The sequence below is a fragment of the Crocodylus porosus genome, unplaced genomic scaffold (genome assembly GCF_001723895.1).
Source record: "Crocodylus porosus isolate Cpor-Errol unplaced genomic scaffold, CroPor_comp1, whole genome shotgun sequence".
In the NCBI taxonomy this organism is placed as follows: Eukaryota; Metazoa; Chordata; order Crocodylia; family Crocodylidae; genus Crocodylus; species Crocodylus porosus.
In genome coordinates, this window is record NW_017728886.1 from 99,479,142 (window position 1) to 99,491,725 (window position 12,584).

The 12,584-nt window shown below is 43.2% G+C and overlaps 1 protein-coding gene across 2 annotated transcripts in view; it reads right to left on the reverse strand.

The window, feature by feature from the left end:
• Positions 1–5,652: 5,652 nt before the first annotated feature.
• The window catches only part of CEP72 (centrosomal protein 72), a 46,008-nt gene continuing 39,076 nt past the window's right edge, over positions 5,653–12,584 (reverse strand). For both annotated transcript variants that reach the window (XM_019539711.1, XM_019539716.1), the window contains one exon: positions 5,653–7,160. In XM_019539711.1, coding sequence (XP_019395256.1) covers positions 7,004–7,160 — 157 coding nt within the window. In that variant the 3' untranslated portion in view covers positions 5,653–7,003. The remainder of the gene's footprint in view (positions 7,161–12,584) is intronic.

Here is a 12,584-nt window from a genome sequence, read left to right on the forward strand (position 1 = left end):
GGGCTGTGGTCATGGAAGCCAAAGCCTTCCCGATAACACCAGCGCCGCAGTCTTTGGTTCACCGCGTGAATCCTCCTCTCCCTCCTCAGCCTAGGGAATGTGAGGATGACAGGGAATTATGGGAAGGAAGAGGTAGGTGGAAGAAATCTGTTTACTTTTCTTTTCCACCCTGTAGGACTTGGAAGGAAAGGAGGAATTAGAACATGAGAGAAGGATGAAGAGTTGCACAGAAAAAAGGAGTTGTATACACCTTACTTCCAGTTAGAAATGGGGGGAAAGGAGGCGGTTACATTTGAGCAGCAGTTTTTTAGTGCCATTGCTATGTAGCACCTGGGGCAATAATGCCAATAGTCCCTTACTGTGTATGTAACACGGAGAAAAACCAACACGCTAACTTCCAACCCTGGAAATTCTCTTATATACTGCAGAATTCATAACATATGGTGATGTGTTTCTCCTAAGTCTTGTGACTATGATGACAACAGTAAGATTTGACAAGCCCAGACTTTCCCCCCTAGATCTAACTAAAGCTCTAGCTTTCCCCAGCTTTGGGGGTCTTTAAAAGAAGGCTGGATAGACATCTGGCTGGGGTCATCTGACCGCAGCACTCTTACCTGCCCATCCAGGGGGTCCGATTTGATGATCTGTTGAGGTCCCTTCTGACCCTAGCTTCTATGAATCTATAAAGTATGTTCTGGGCATGTCTATAAAAGACGCTGACTACAAGGTAGCCTGATATTACTGTGCGGTAGTGTCATGTGGCAAAAACTGTCGAGATGCTACTGTGCAGTAGTATTAGGATACTGTGTAGTAGCATCACTTAAGAGGTGTTTGCCGGTGCTACTGCACAGTAATTCTGGTTGTTGTGCATTTATTTAGTATTCGCTTTAAAAAAAATACTAAATAAATGCACAGTAACCACTATACACTATACAGTAGCATCTCATGTATACATGCCCTCTGTGTTGGAATCCTCTAATTAAATGTCACCTACGTCAGCATTTCTCAACCTGTGGCTCGCAGCTGAAAAGTGAGTCGTAAGAATATATGAAAAGGTCATGAACAACCTTTAAAAATGGATCAACAAACTTTAAAAATGGATTTTCCTTTAAAGGTGAAAGATGTGGGAAACTGGCTTTACCCTTGCAGGCGGTTAGAGTTCCAGCTTGCAAGGGGCTGCTTGGGGCCTCCCCATGCTCCATACCCCTCCCCTACCCCACATACCTACCCCCTGCCCCACACACTGGAGGGGCTGGGACCTGGGGGTGAGGGGCAGTGAGTCAGGAGTGAGAGGCACTGGGTTGGGACTGGCCAATGTTTATAAATGGGTCCTGGTCCAAAAAAGTTTGAGAACCATCGACTTAGGTAATGGTGGACTGAGTATACTCTTTATCCATCCAAGGCAATCCGCTTTGGAATCAACAAAGAATTGCAAACAGGATCATTAAGAGAGATGTCAAAGTTTCAGCACTACGTATCTATTGACAGTAGTGAATTTTTATATAGCAAAAAGCAAAGCAATATTTGAAACAATATTTACACAGGCAAAGGGCAATTTGGCATTAAAGTATTGTATGCTCTGATAATAAAAGAATACCATGTGTATTATCTGAAAGCTGATTTAGCTCCTTTGCTAGCTCCTATTAGATCTCATCTGTACCTTTATTTATAGTCAGTTCAGCATATGTAAAACATATAAAGTTTACACTGAGAGTATTTGTAAGGAATCATTATAAATTACCTAGGTCTGGAATGCACATAAAAACATTCAGTGCACTTGTGGCGTAAAGTATAAGTGCATGGCATGTGCCTGCATAATATTAAACGAATATTTAAAAACCAAATTGGATGCTTAGAACATGTGTGCATAAACTTAATTTTCCATGTTCTGAAAATAAAACACAGCCTGAATCTTAGGATAATATAGCTGAGTTAAAGGTTTTTGCAACAGTTGCAAACACAAACTGATTTGCCATCAAAAGACTGCCAAAAGTATACTGGCACAAAAGATTTAGTGCAGGGGTGTCCAACCTTTTTGAATGTGGGGCTGGATCATGAACTTCTGATCACCCAGTGGGCCGGCGAGCCATATTCAAAGACCTCACAGGAAGTGGTATCACATCAGGAAGTGATGTCACGTGACTTTTGACACCAATGAAGTTGCAGGAAGTGACAATGAAATGGGTCTGGAAATGTGTCTAGGGAAGTTGTGGTTTTCAGAAAGTATGTATGTTTGGTATGGCTTAGGAACAGGACATCATTTTTCTGTGCAGGGGGTTGGACTAGATTAGGGCTGCCCAGCTGACTACCTGCAGGCCACAAGTAGCCCACAAAGGGCCAGGATGTTGCCCACAGTCTACATGGGGTCTGCAAGCAGTTAATATATAGGGGCATGGGCTTGGGCAGCCCGACTGCTGTGCAAGGGGGAAAGGCCTGTGGGGGTGGGGAGGAGGGGTGGTCCATGTCCTGCAAATGTAGCCTGCATGGCTGAGGATGGGGGGCTGCATGCTGCTGGAGCAGCCCGTGCAGTGAGGGGATTCTAGGGGCCCACCCCCACAGCGTGCAGCCTGTGCAACACATGCTGGTGTCATCTGAGGCCCACAGCCTCACCAGATCTGAACAGCCCTGGACTAGCTTATCCTTGAGATCGTTTACTGACTTGATCATGGTCATTGTGGTGAATTAAATAGAAATTGTAGGCATATACTGCAGAGACGTGGAAGAGATCTCAAGGATAAGCTAGTCCAGGGCTGTTCAGATCTGGTGAGGCTGTGGGCCCCAGATAACACCAGCATGTGTTGCACAGGATGCACACTGTGGGGGTGGGCCCCTAGGACCCCCTCACTGCACGGGCTGCTCCAGCAGCATACAGCCCCCCATCCTCAGCCATGCAGGCTACATTAGCAGAACCTGAACTGCCAAGGAGGCAGCTGGACGTACAGCACCTCTGGGCCAGGCTTGTCCTGCCTCCCACCCAGCCCGGCTCTGGCAACCGCACGCCCCGCCACGCATGCGGGCAGGGCACGGACCATGCTGCAGCTCCCCTGGCCACGTGCCAGGGGCAAGGAGTGGAGCCAGAGAAGAAGCTGCATGCGCTGTCCCCAGCACATCTAATTAAGCCATGCCACGCAGCCTTCAGGGCAGTGGCGGCAGGACCCGACTCACTGATGAGCCCAGCCCCGCAGGTAAGCAGCTCCCCTCCCCTCGCTGTTGGCTGGGGCCCGCAGGCCGGCCCTGCCCACTGCGGCTCCGTGCTCAGCAGTGGCTCTGTGGCGGTGGTGCTGCAGCAGGCCAGATAAAATGGCTTGGCGGGCCGCACGTTGGACAAGTCTGATTTAGTGGTTCTTAGCATTAAAGTGACCTGAATGTTTTGGTCAGTTATACCAAAATCACTAGTCCCATCTGCCTCTTTATCACAACAGCCTTTTTATTTATTTATTTATTTATTTTCTGTCTATTGATGACTTCTTCCTTTACTCTTACTCAGGCAGTGAATTTATATAATGAAATGAATGGATGAAAATAAGGATTATGCTATCACTCTAATCCTGATTGTTCTATTTCTTTTCATGCTTTCAGGATATATCTTTAATGCATTTCATCCTGATGACAGGTGCTGTGGTCCAGTTCTGGGTGTTAACTACCACACTGTAAAGTATTACACACGTCTGTCTCGTGGTGCTTCTCTCTCTCCTACGTGAACTAGTGTTGGTTTTCTGGAATAGGCTATAGCTCTATGTGCTGCAATGAACTCTAGAATTCTTTTTCTGTGAATTATGGGTGAACATTTCTGTCCTTTTGGGCACATGGAGGGTCCTGTAGAACTAACAGTATTCAGTTGATATACCCTCCATGTTCCTGGCAAAATAGGTAGATTACTATTCTTCATGAAAGTAGAACTGGGCAGTGAAACCACTTCAGTTGGGCCGTGGTTGCAACCACCCAGGTGAGCAGGCAGTGTGGAGACAGGGAAGGATTAGGGATTACACCCAGATAACAACTGGAACTAAATCTGCAGTGAAGACGCTGCCTCTTGGCTGCGAGTATTTTCTAGGCTCTGGCACTTCCTGATTTTTCTCTCCTAGCTTATCCTTTTTGCTCCCAGTTTAAGATTCTGCATTGCCTGCTTTTCACTATGGGAAGAAAAGTGACTTTTGTTTCCCACAGTCTTATGTATTTACCATCCTCTGCCCCTAATGAGAAAGCCAAGTTTAATAAAACAAGCACTTTTCTCTTTTTAAGAGTAAAGATCATTGGGAACTTGAAAATTGGGATTTTGGTCATTTCTTACCAACGTGCATACATTTTTCTCTTAGAACCCTTTTCTCCATGCTGTCTCCATTGTAAAAGGGAATCCCTTTACTTTGAATTTAAGGTATACATATCCCGGAAGGTATAAATTTGTGTGACGAAAAGGTGATGATCTGCTTTCAGTTTCTGTACGCAGGGTCTTAACATTTGTATAGCACCATGCATTTTGATAAATCGGAACTGAAATGGGTCTGTGGCAGGAGAAAGCAGTGCACAGCAAAACTCCATCTTAGTTTAGGAGGGTAAGTTCAGATTACTGTAATCAACAGTCCTGGAAGACAGAACAGACAGTTACTCAAATGGATGCAGAGCCAGAATGCTGGGGCAAGCAACTAAAGCATCTATGATGATATATGGTGACAGTAAAGCGGCAGGACTTTGGTTTAGAAATATACGTTTGCTTTCAGAAATACTCCTTGGATCAACTGAGGGGAAAGAACCTCTTCCTAAATTAGAGAGTCTTCCTTGTATCAACCTGTTTTCCTTCTGTCGCTGTAGTCTAAAAAGTCGTCCAATACAATCTGACCTATCCCATTCAAACTAGCACTTAATTTTGCCAGTCATGAATCAGTGACAGCCCACATGACACATGTGATTTGTGAGGCTTTGCTTGCTAATGGACTGCCATCAGCGGAAAAGAGTAAATATATATTTTAGTAAACAAAGCTAAAAGTTTATTTGTAAGTTTCCAAAGAGACCCATATGGCTGCATTCGGGGCATCTGTATATGGAGACAGCTGTACATTATTCAAAATGATTATGTCTTATTACTCTATAATATACAAACAGTACACAAACAAGTATTCTTCAAAAGTGTCAAAAGCTCATGCCCACATTGAAAACAATATCTTGGGTAAGTCTGACATTGTTTTTTGAATGCTCTAACTAAAATAACCCTTCGCTGTTTAAAGTTAAATATGAAATTGTAATGCTTTTTACTTGAAAAACAGCTGTCAGAAAAAGTGACATATTTGCTTTCTGATTTTGAATTCAGCAATTAGCAAGTGAGATCAAATAATCTGATTTTATTAGGAAAAAAACAAGAAAAAAAACTTCAGAAAAACTGAATTAGATTCACAAAAACAGATCAGGCCTGATTCATTTATATTTCTGAAAACAGCTGTTACATAACATCAAAAATCAGACAAGACTGTTTAGCCGCCACTAGATCTACTGATGGAAAAATATGTTGACTGATATAAAACAGTTTTTAAAGCAGTTACTGATTTTTTTTTTCTTTTTAGATCTCTCTCCTTCTTCCTTTTACAAATAAAGTACAGTGCAATGGAGACAATTCCACTCAATAATAGTCGCATCCAGGGTTAATTTTTGCCAACATGCATTCTGACAGAAGTCTGTTTTTATTTTAATTTCCAACATCATTTCATGATACATCTTTCCTCCTTCAGTCAAACCCATGAAGGGTGAAAGTGAGTGAACCGTCTTACAAAATTTTGGATTGAAAAATACAAAGAAGAAAACAAAACACCCCATTGCATGCACACACATGCAACTTCAAACTTTTCAACTGATTAGAAGCCCATGAAAATGAGGTGGTCTAAAATATACGCATCCTGGGCATAGCTATGTAGTTATATGCAGGAGCTCATGAAGTACCACTTTATTTTTAGGTTTTCTCTATTTTAGGGTGTTGCAATAAAGATTCACTGTGCAATCATCAAGAGATGTTTTGGGATACATACCAACATGACAGAACAGCATCCTGACATGGGAATAGATTTTCTCCTGCAGCTGTGTCAGGGAGATGAACACGGATTACTGATGCTGAGAGCTGGTCAGTGCCTTCATCAATGATAGCTACAGAAGTCAGGCTTATTACGATGGCTAATAAATGCCACAACAATGGAAGACTGTCTTCCACCATGCTGTCTTTCTGTCCTTGCCCGCTGTAACTCCCTTAGCCAGCTTTTACGCAGCATAAAGTAAAATGCAAGTCGTGGACAATACTGGCTTTTGAGGCCGACACAAAAAAGTTATAGGGAAAAGGTTTGACCATGCTGTTTAAAATAGACTAAATAGCGAAGTTACTGACCTATCATACCTAGGCTAAGGACCACTACAGATAACTCTTTGTAAATTTTCACCTCTTGTTACAAGTGCTCATCCCAAGCAGCAGAACTGAAAGAGCATGCTGCAAGCAGTTGTTGCTTCCTTAGCAGCTCAGAAGTTTCTCTCCCCTTTAAACCATGTTTGATGTCATAGCTGACAATCTGTGCAACTATATCTAGTGCCGAAGTACATATTAATGCTATCTTCCAACTTACATTACAATTATTTTTATAAAATCCCTTAGATGCATACTCCTAAATTAACTTGGCCCCTGGCATTTTGGGTCCGTATTTCAAAGGAGAAATGCTAATTTTGCACGCACTCTGCTTTTGGTAGCCTGGTTACTGGACTGAAAGGGCTCAACCAGAACTGGTCTCAACCTGCAACCTGTCATTATGCACAACCATGTTTCTGTAAACCAAACCAAGTCAAAACAAAATGTTCTGGGGAAGCCTCTACTGAAGAATGTTTTTAAAACCAATACATAAATTGGGGGAAAAAATGAAAAGGGAAGGTACCACAGTCTGTAATGGTAGTTGTAAATGTTTGCTTTACACAATTAAATGCACTCATGGGTGTCACCTGTTATAAATCATTTACAACAAACTTCCTTGTATTGTCACTAGCACCTGTTGTTGTCTGTGTTGCTATGAGGAAATTTATCCATTGTTTTTTTTAGCTGATTGTAGCTCCAGTGTAGCTGTTCGACTTCAGACTTGTGTTGTATACGTGTCTCTGCCAATTCTTGTAGGAGATGTTCATTAGTAGAAACCAAAGTTCTGCAAAAAATCAGTCCAAAGAACTAATTTTGCATATTATTTCAACAGCTTTAACATAGTATTTTTATTTCTTTTCACATTTTCTTTCCAGTATTTTTTGTCCTTGCCTGATCAAACTATTATAAACCAACCTCTTTGCTTTGAACGAGTAAAAGAAGGCAGATATTAAAGACAAACGCAAGTATTTTATAACAAATATTACTTACTGGAAAGCTTTTTCCTGTTACCACATTAGTACATTTCAAGTACACGTGGTCTCCCCACAAAACCACTGTACTTCATTGAACAACATCCTTAGATAGTGTACAAATGATGTTAGGTACTAGTTTTTAGCTACTGAAACCACAAGACAAGCTTCTTACAGATGTAAAAAACCAAAAGCCTAGTGCTTTACTATAAATACCACATACTCCCACACCAAGCTCAGCACATGCCCAGAAGAGGCACCATGTTAGTTGGACCTGGCTTGCCCAATGTCTGTATGGATCAGGTGCTTTAGCAGGGCTTTTTTGGCACTTTTATCTAATAGCTAATTGAATCGGCTTTAGCTGAAAGTGCCAAAAAGCCCTGCTGAAGTGCCCTGTCTATACAGATGCTGCAGAGCTGGGTCAAATGAATATGCTGCTTCTTCTGGTAAAGCATGGGTTTTTTTCCCCCCATTCATCTGTCAACAGCCATAGTTATCTGTTGTATTGATTTTGAGATCCTTATATAATGAATTGCTATCATATGGATGTATTACATGTATCATGTCATCTTGTTGTTTTGTAGCCCTTCTTCCTTTTAGAGGTATCATGGTACCTTGTAGAGAGGTACAAAAGCAAGGTTTTCACTCTTCCAAACCAAAGCTGGGCTTTTTTTTCAGATAAAAAAATCCAATCTACCCTATCCAATCCTGACTGAGGTTTTTGCCCCTAATTTTGGCCCATTGCCAGACTTAGTTAAAAGGAGAATACCTATAGCAGTCTTTACTTGAAGTGTTCTGAGTGAGAAATAGCTGTCTCAGGGATTTACTGACATTGATCCTAAGTCGTGCAGAAAAATAAAGTTTGCAATTTGGCCAAAATTTTTAGACTTATCACAGTGTTCTAAAAATGAGGCACAGATTTCACCTCAAATAGAGTAGGAGACTGCAGCTTATTGAAGCACAAAACACAGTAAAGAAGTTTAATTTGTCCTTCTTATGTGCAAACAGATAAATAATGATATAAATGATGGAAACATATATTTCCTTCTAGTAGGCTGAATGCATTTTAAAAAGAACATACAAAACTGTTGAATATACAAAATGTTTCCAAGAAAACTTCTCAGGTGGGCTCCAGGAAAGATAACAACTCTGTATGTGGGCTGGAAGAATAGGTAAGGCCCAAATGTGACCTCCTTTCCAATGCTCTGGTTCCTATCTTGCCCTGGAGTTTGTGAAACTGTTTTCTGTTGTCTCTCCAGTAGTTCAGAATGAAAGGAACTTTTGTCTCGTGACAGCTTCTTTGCACATCATTGGAGGAAGAAGCAAATACCTTGGCTTCTCTGTTGTAAAACTTCCTATTGTGAAGATGAAATTCTTTCCTGATAAGTTTGAGACTTGTAAGTTTAGCTTTGACAACTGCTGACTGGTACTGCATTAGCTCTTGGCCACTGACTTTGTTGCACTAGCTCTCACCAATGAGCCTCCTGGAGTCCATGATCCATCTGGTATGAATATATTCTGTCAGATATATTGTCTTTAATACTAGCTTGTATGCAAAATGATTCTGAGAGATGGCCTATTTTAGATTGTTGTACTAGGACACTGAAATTCCTTCATTACCAGAGAAGGCTCAGGTGGCTGGCTAAGAATTTTCAAATCCTTTTGGAGGTGAAATGTGGATGGGAGCCAGGGTTTCCAGTTTCATGGGCATGGTGAAGTTGCTTGGCACCATAATAGATGTAAATTGAGGTTAGTCAGTGAGATACTGGTGCCATATCAGGGGGCAGGGACAGTGCCCAAGCCTGTGACTCATCACACCTAGGAGTAGCCAAGACCAAGGATTTCTGTGCTGGAGCGAAAGCTGACACAAGAACCACTGGGCTAGTCCTCTGTGCAAAAAAAATTCTAACTCAGCACTTGCCTGCTTTTAGAAGAAAAGGCAAGCTTAAATGTGCATGGAAACTGATCTTCCTTATGGAAGTTTAAATAGGTAGTCATTTGGCTCAAACTTCTTTATTCAGTTTATAAATTCAGCCACTTAGTGTCCTGGGTACTATTATTAAACATTAGCAGTGCACCATGGGTGGAAGCTTGCAGTACCAGAATCTTGGGGTGCCTATAGACATGCGAGGAGGCTGCTCTGACATGTAATTACAGTGAGTCAGAGAAGACTCGATTAATTGAGTGTGCAGGAGCATGCCAATCGGCATGCTCCAGAAGCCTCTGCATCTCATGTATCAGTGTCCCCATGCTTCAGAATGATGGAGGGAGTGCTTTTAACTACAGCTCATTCAACAAGCTTCAGATAAAGTGCTCCCATCAACATTTTGAAGCATGGGGACACTGATACACAAGATGCTGCAAATTAGAGCCACTCTAATTAAAGCGCCCCCCCCCCCACTGTGCATGTGTAAAAATGCCCTTAATATCTATTCTGCAAGGTAACAAGAGTACTTCAGCTTCTATTTCCAACAACCTAACACAAGCACTCTTATTTACTAAGGAAAAGAATCAGTGCAAGTCACTGTGCTTTAAAATATTAACACTCAAGCAATGGACAAATTAAAATATTTATGCTTTTCAAAAATATGTCTATATTCTCTTTTAACACCTCCACCTAGCCTGCAGAAAAAAGCAGTCTCCTCTCCAAAATGGAACAGGGGGTGCCAAAACTGTTGCTTAGCAACCCATTTACTCAGATATTTCTTTCTCTTGCTTTCATCAGCAGAGCCAGCCTTAATTTCTTCTTTTTAGTTAGTGGCTTTAAGTAAAAGCAATGTTTGGCTTTCTTTTTCCAGGAGGTATGTATTCAGAGAAATCTGAAAAGCAGCAACGTCATTCCCCTTCACCTCTGTAAATTGCTTCAAGACAGACCATTTGGAAATTCAGTCCAGGAAGGTAGTTCAGTTAGTGGCTGTTACGTAGGCCCAAAGTCCTGCTATTCATACGGGTTGAAATTCTACATTCTCTGGGCCCAATTCAGCCTAATGTTGCAGGGGCTACACTTGCATTAAAATACTGTGTTATGCTGGTGTTAAACTGAGGAAACATGGAAAATTCAGGCCCTGTGTCTTTCTTCTTTCCTTCTCAATTTGTAGCTGCTTGTTACCTCCCTGGATTGTGGAGCAGAAAAGATGTCATGCAGCTACCATAAGGATGGTAAGTTATCCAAGCTGCAACAGAGTGTGAGCATGTTCAGTTTAAAGCTGGGGGAAAAGGGAAGCTAAATCTTGATGCCAGTTTAGTGTCACAGAAAGGCAGGGGGATGGCTAAAAAGATCTGTTGCTAAGCAATGTCCTGAGTCCCTTTGCCACCTTAAAAAAGACTGCAGATCAATGGGCAAATGATCAGCTAACAGAATTCCCATTACGTTCATTAAAAAACAGAAATGTAAAGATCTACTATTTATACATTATAAATCTGATGAGTATTTTCCACTAGTAGTAAGCACTTAACGGAAAAACTGGTAAAATCTGTGATAGGCCCTAGCTGAGTGGTCTCTGTTGGCCACTTGGCATCCTGCTTTCAGGAAAACCAGAACCTGCACAGAGTCCAGATTCTTCCTTTGCCTGGGAGTTTTCAGGACATTCACAAGTACAGATCTACTATCTAGTACTGGGTGGGCAAAATACGGACCATGGACTGAATTCAGCCCACCAACTGATTGGTTCCAGCCCATAGGGGGCCACTTGCCAACTGATTAGATCTGGCACATGGCTGCCTCTGCAGCGATACACTTAGAGCCAAACCCCACCCAGGGTAGCCCATGTCATGCTCCAGGCCAAACCCTCTAGCCCAACCATGGCCCGCATGCACACCTTCCGGTGGGGCTGCTTTGGGTGTGGCTGCTGCTTGGCTCCTCATGCCTCTAACAGCAGCTCCTCTTGCTCCTGTTGTGCCACTCCAGCCTGGGAGCAAGCATCAACTGAGCAGCTCCTGCCCCAGCACATAGGGCTCTGGATCCAGCTCCTGGCTGCCTTCTACCCACTCCACCTGCCCAATGTGGGCAGTGAGTGAGTGGAAGGCAGCCAGGAGCTTCAGCTGGGTAGCTCCTGCCTCAGCATGCAACTCCAGGCTGCCTTCCATCTACTTAGTTAAAATCAAGTGTAGGACTGAAGACTAACCTTCACTGCAGAGATGGTACAATGGATGAGTTGGTTCATCTGAAGTCAAACTTGTTAAGTTTGTAAAATGCTTTGGGATCCTCCAGGTTGAAAGATGCCATGTAAGTATACGATGTAATATATTTACAATATATTAATATAGTGTGATATATTATAAGAATTATGAGCATCTCATAAATTTATTTTCCCCTGTTAAGGTAATGCCTTTGGGTCAGCACCCCAGCATCTTAGGGCTGTATTGGGCAAAGTGGGGAAAAAAGATGATCAAGAAACAATATTTTAAAGTTTATAACCTGAGATGGGAAGCCGGCTTTATGGAAGATCTCTATTTTACAAATAAAGGCCACAGACAAATACTACATATGTACCATTAAATACACTCTTGTGCTACAGAAGTCAAGGAGACATTCATGCCCCCTGTAACACAAAAATGAAGCAAATACTACAGAGATGTTCTTCCATGAAACAGGAACTTCTCTGTAACATTGTTTTGTAGTGCAAAATATAATATCTGTTCACTGGGGCGGGAAGGGCTCTGCCTGGACCCTAGGTCCCTGGAGCCAGCTAGGGATGAGAGGAAGGAGGAGGGGGCAAGGGGCACATGCAGCAGAGCTTGCCCAGCCCATGCAGGCTGCGGCTGCCCCTGCATGGGGCTGAGCCTTGCCTGGGGAAGCCCATGCTGTGTTCCAGCCCACACCCACTGGTCTAGCCCCAGCCAGTGCACACAGCTTCCACTGGGATTGTTCCTAGTGCAGCTGCTGGTTGGCTCCCCTTAGCTCCCCTCGCCTCCAACAGTGGCTCCTCTTCCTGCTCCTGCTGTGCCACTCTGGGCTGGGAGGAAGCTTCAGTTGGGTGGCTCCTTTCCCAGCATGCATGGCTCTGGATCCAGCTCCTGGCTGCCTTCCCACCCACTCTGCCCACCTGGCACAGGAGGCTGAGTGGGTAGAAGACAGCTGGGTGGCTCCTGCCGCAGTGGGTGAGGCTCTGGCTCCTGGCTGCCTTCTACCCACTTGGCAGCTCACACCAGGTGGGTGCAGTGGGTGGAAGGTAGCCAGGAGCTACAGCCAAGGCCCTGCATGCTGAAGCTTCCTCCCAGCCCGGAGCGGCGCAGCA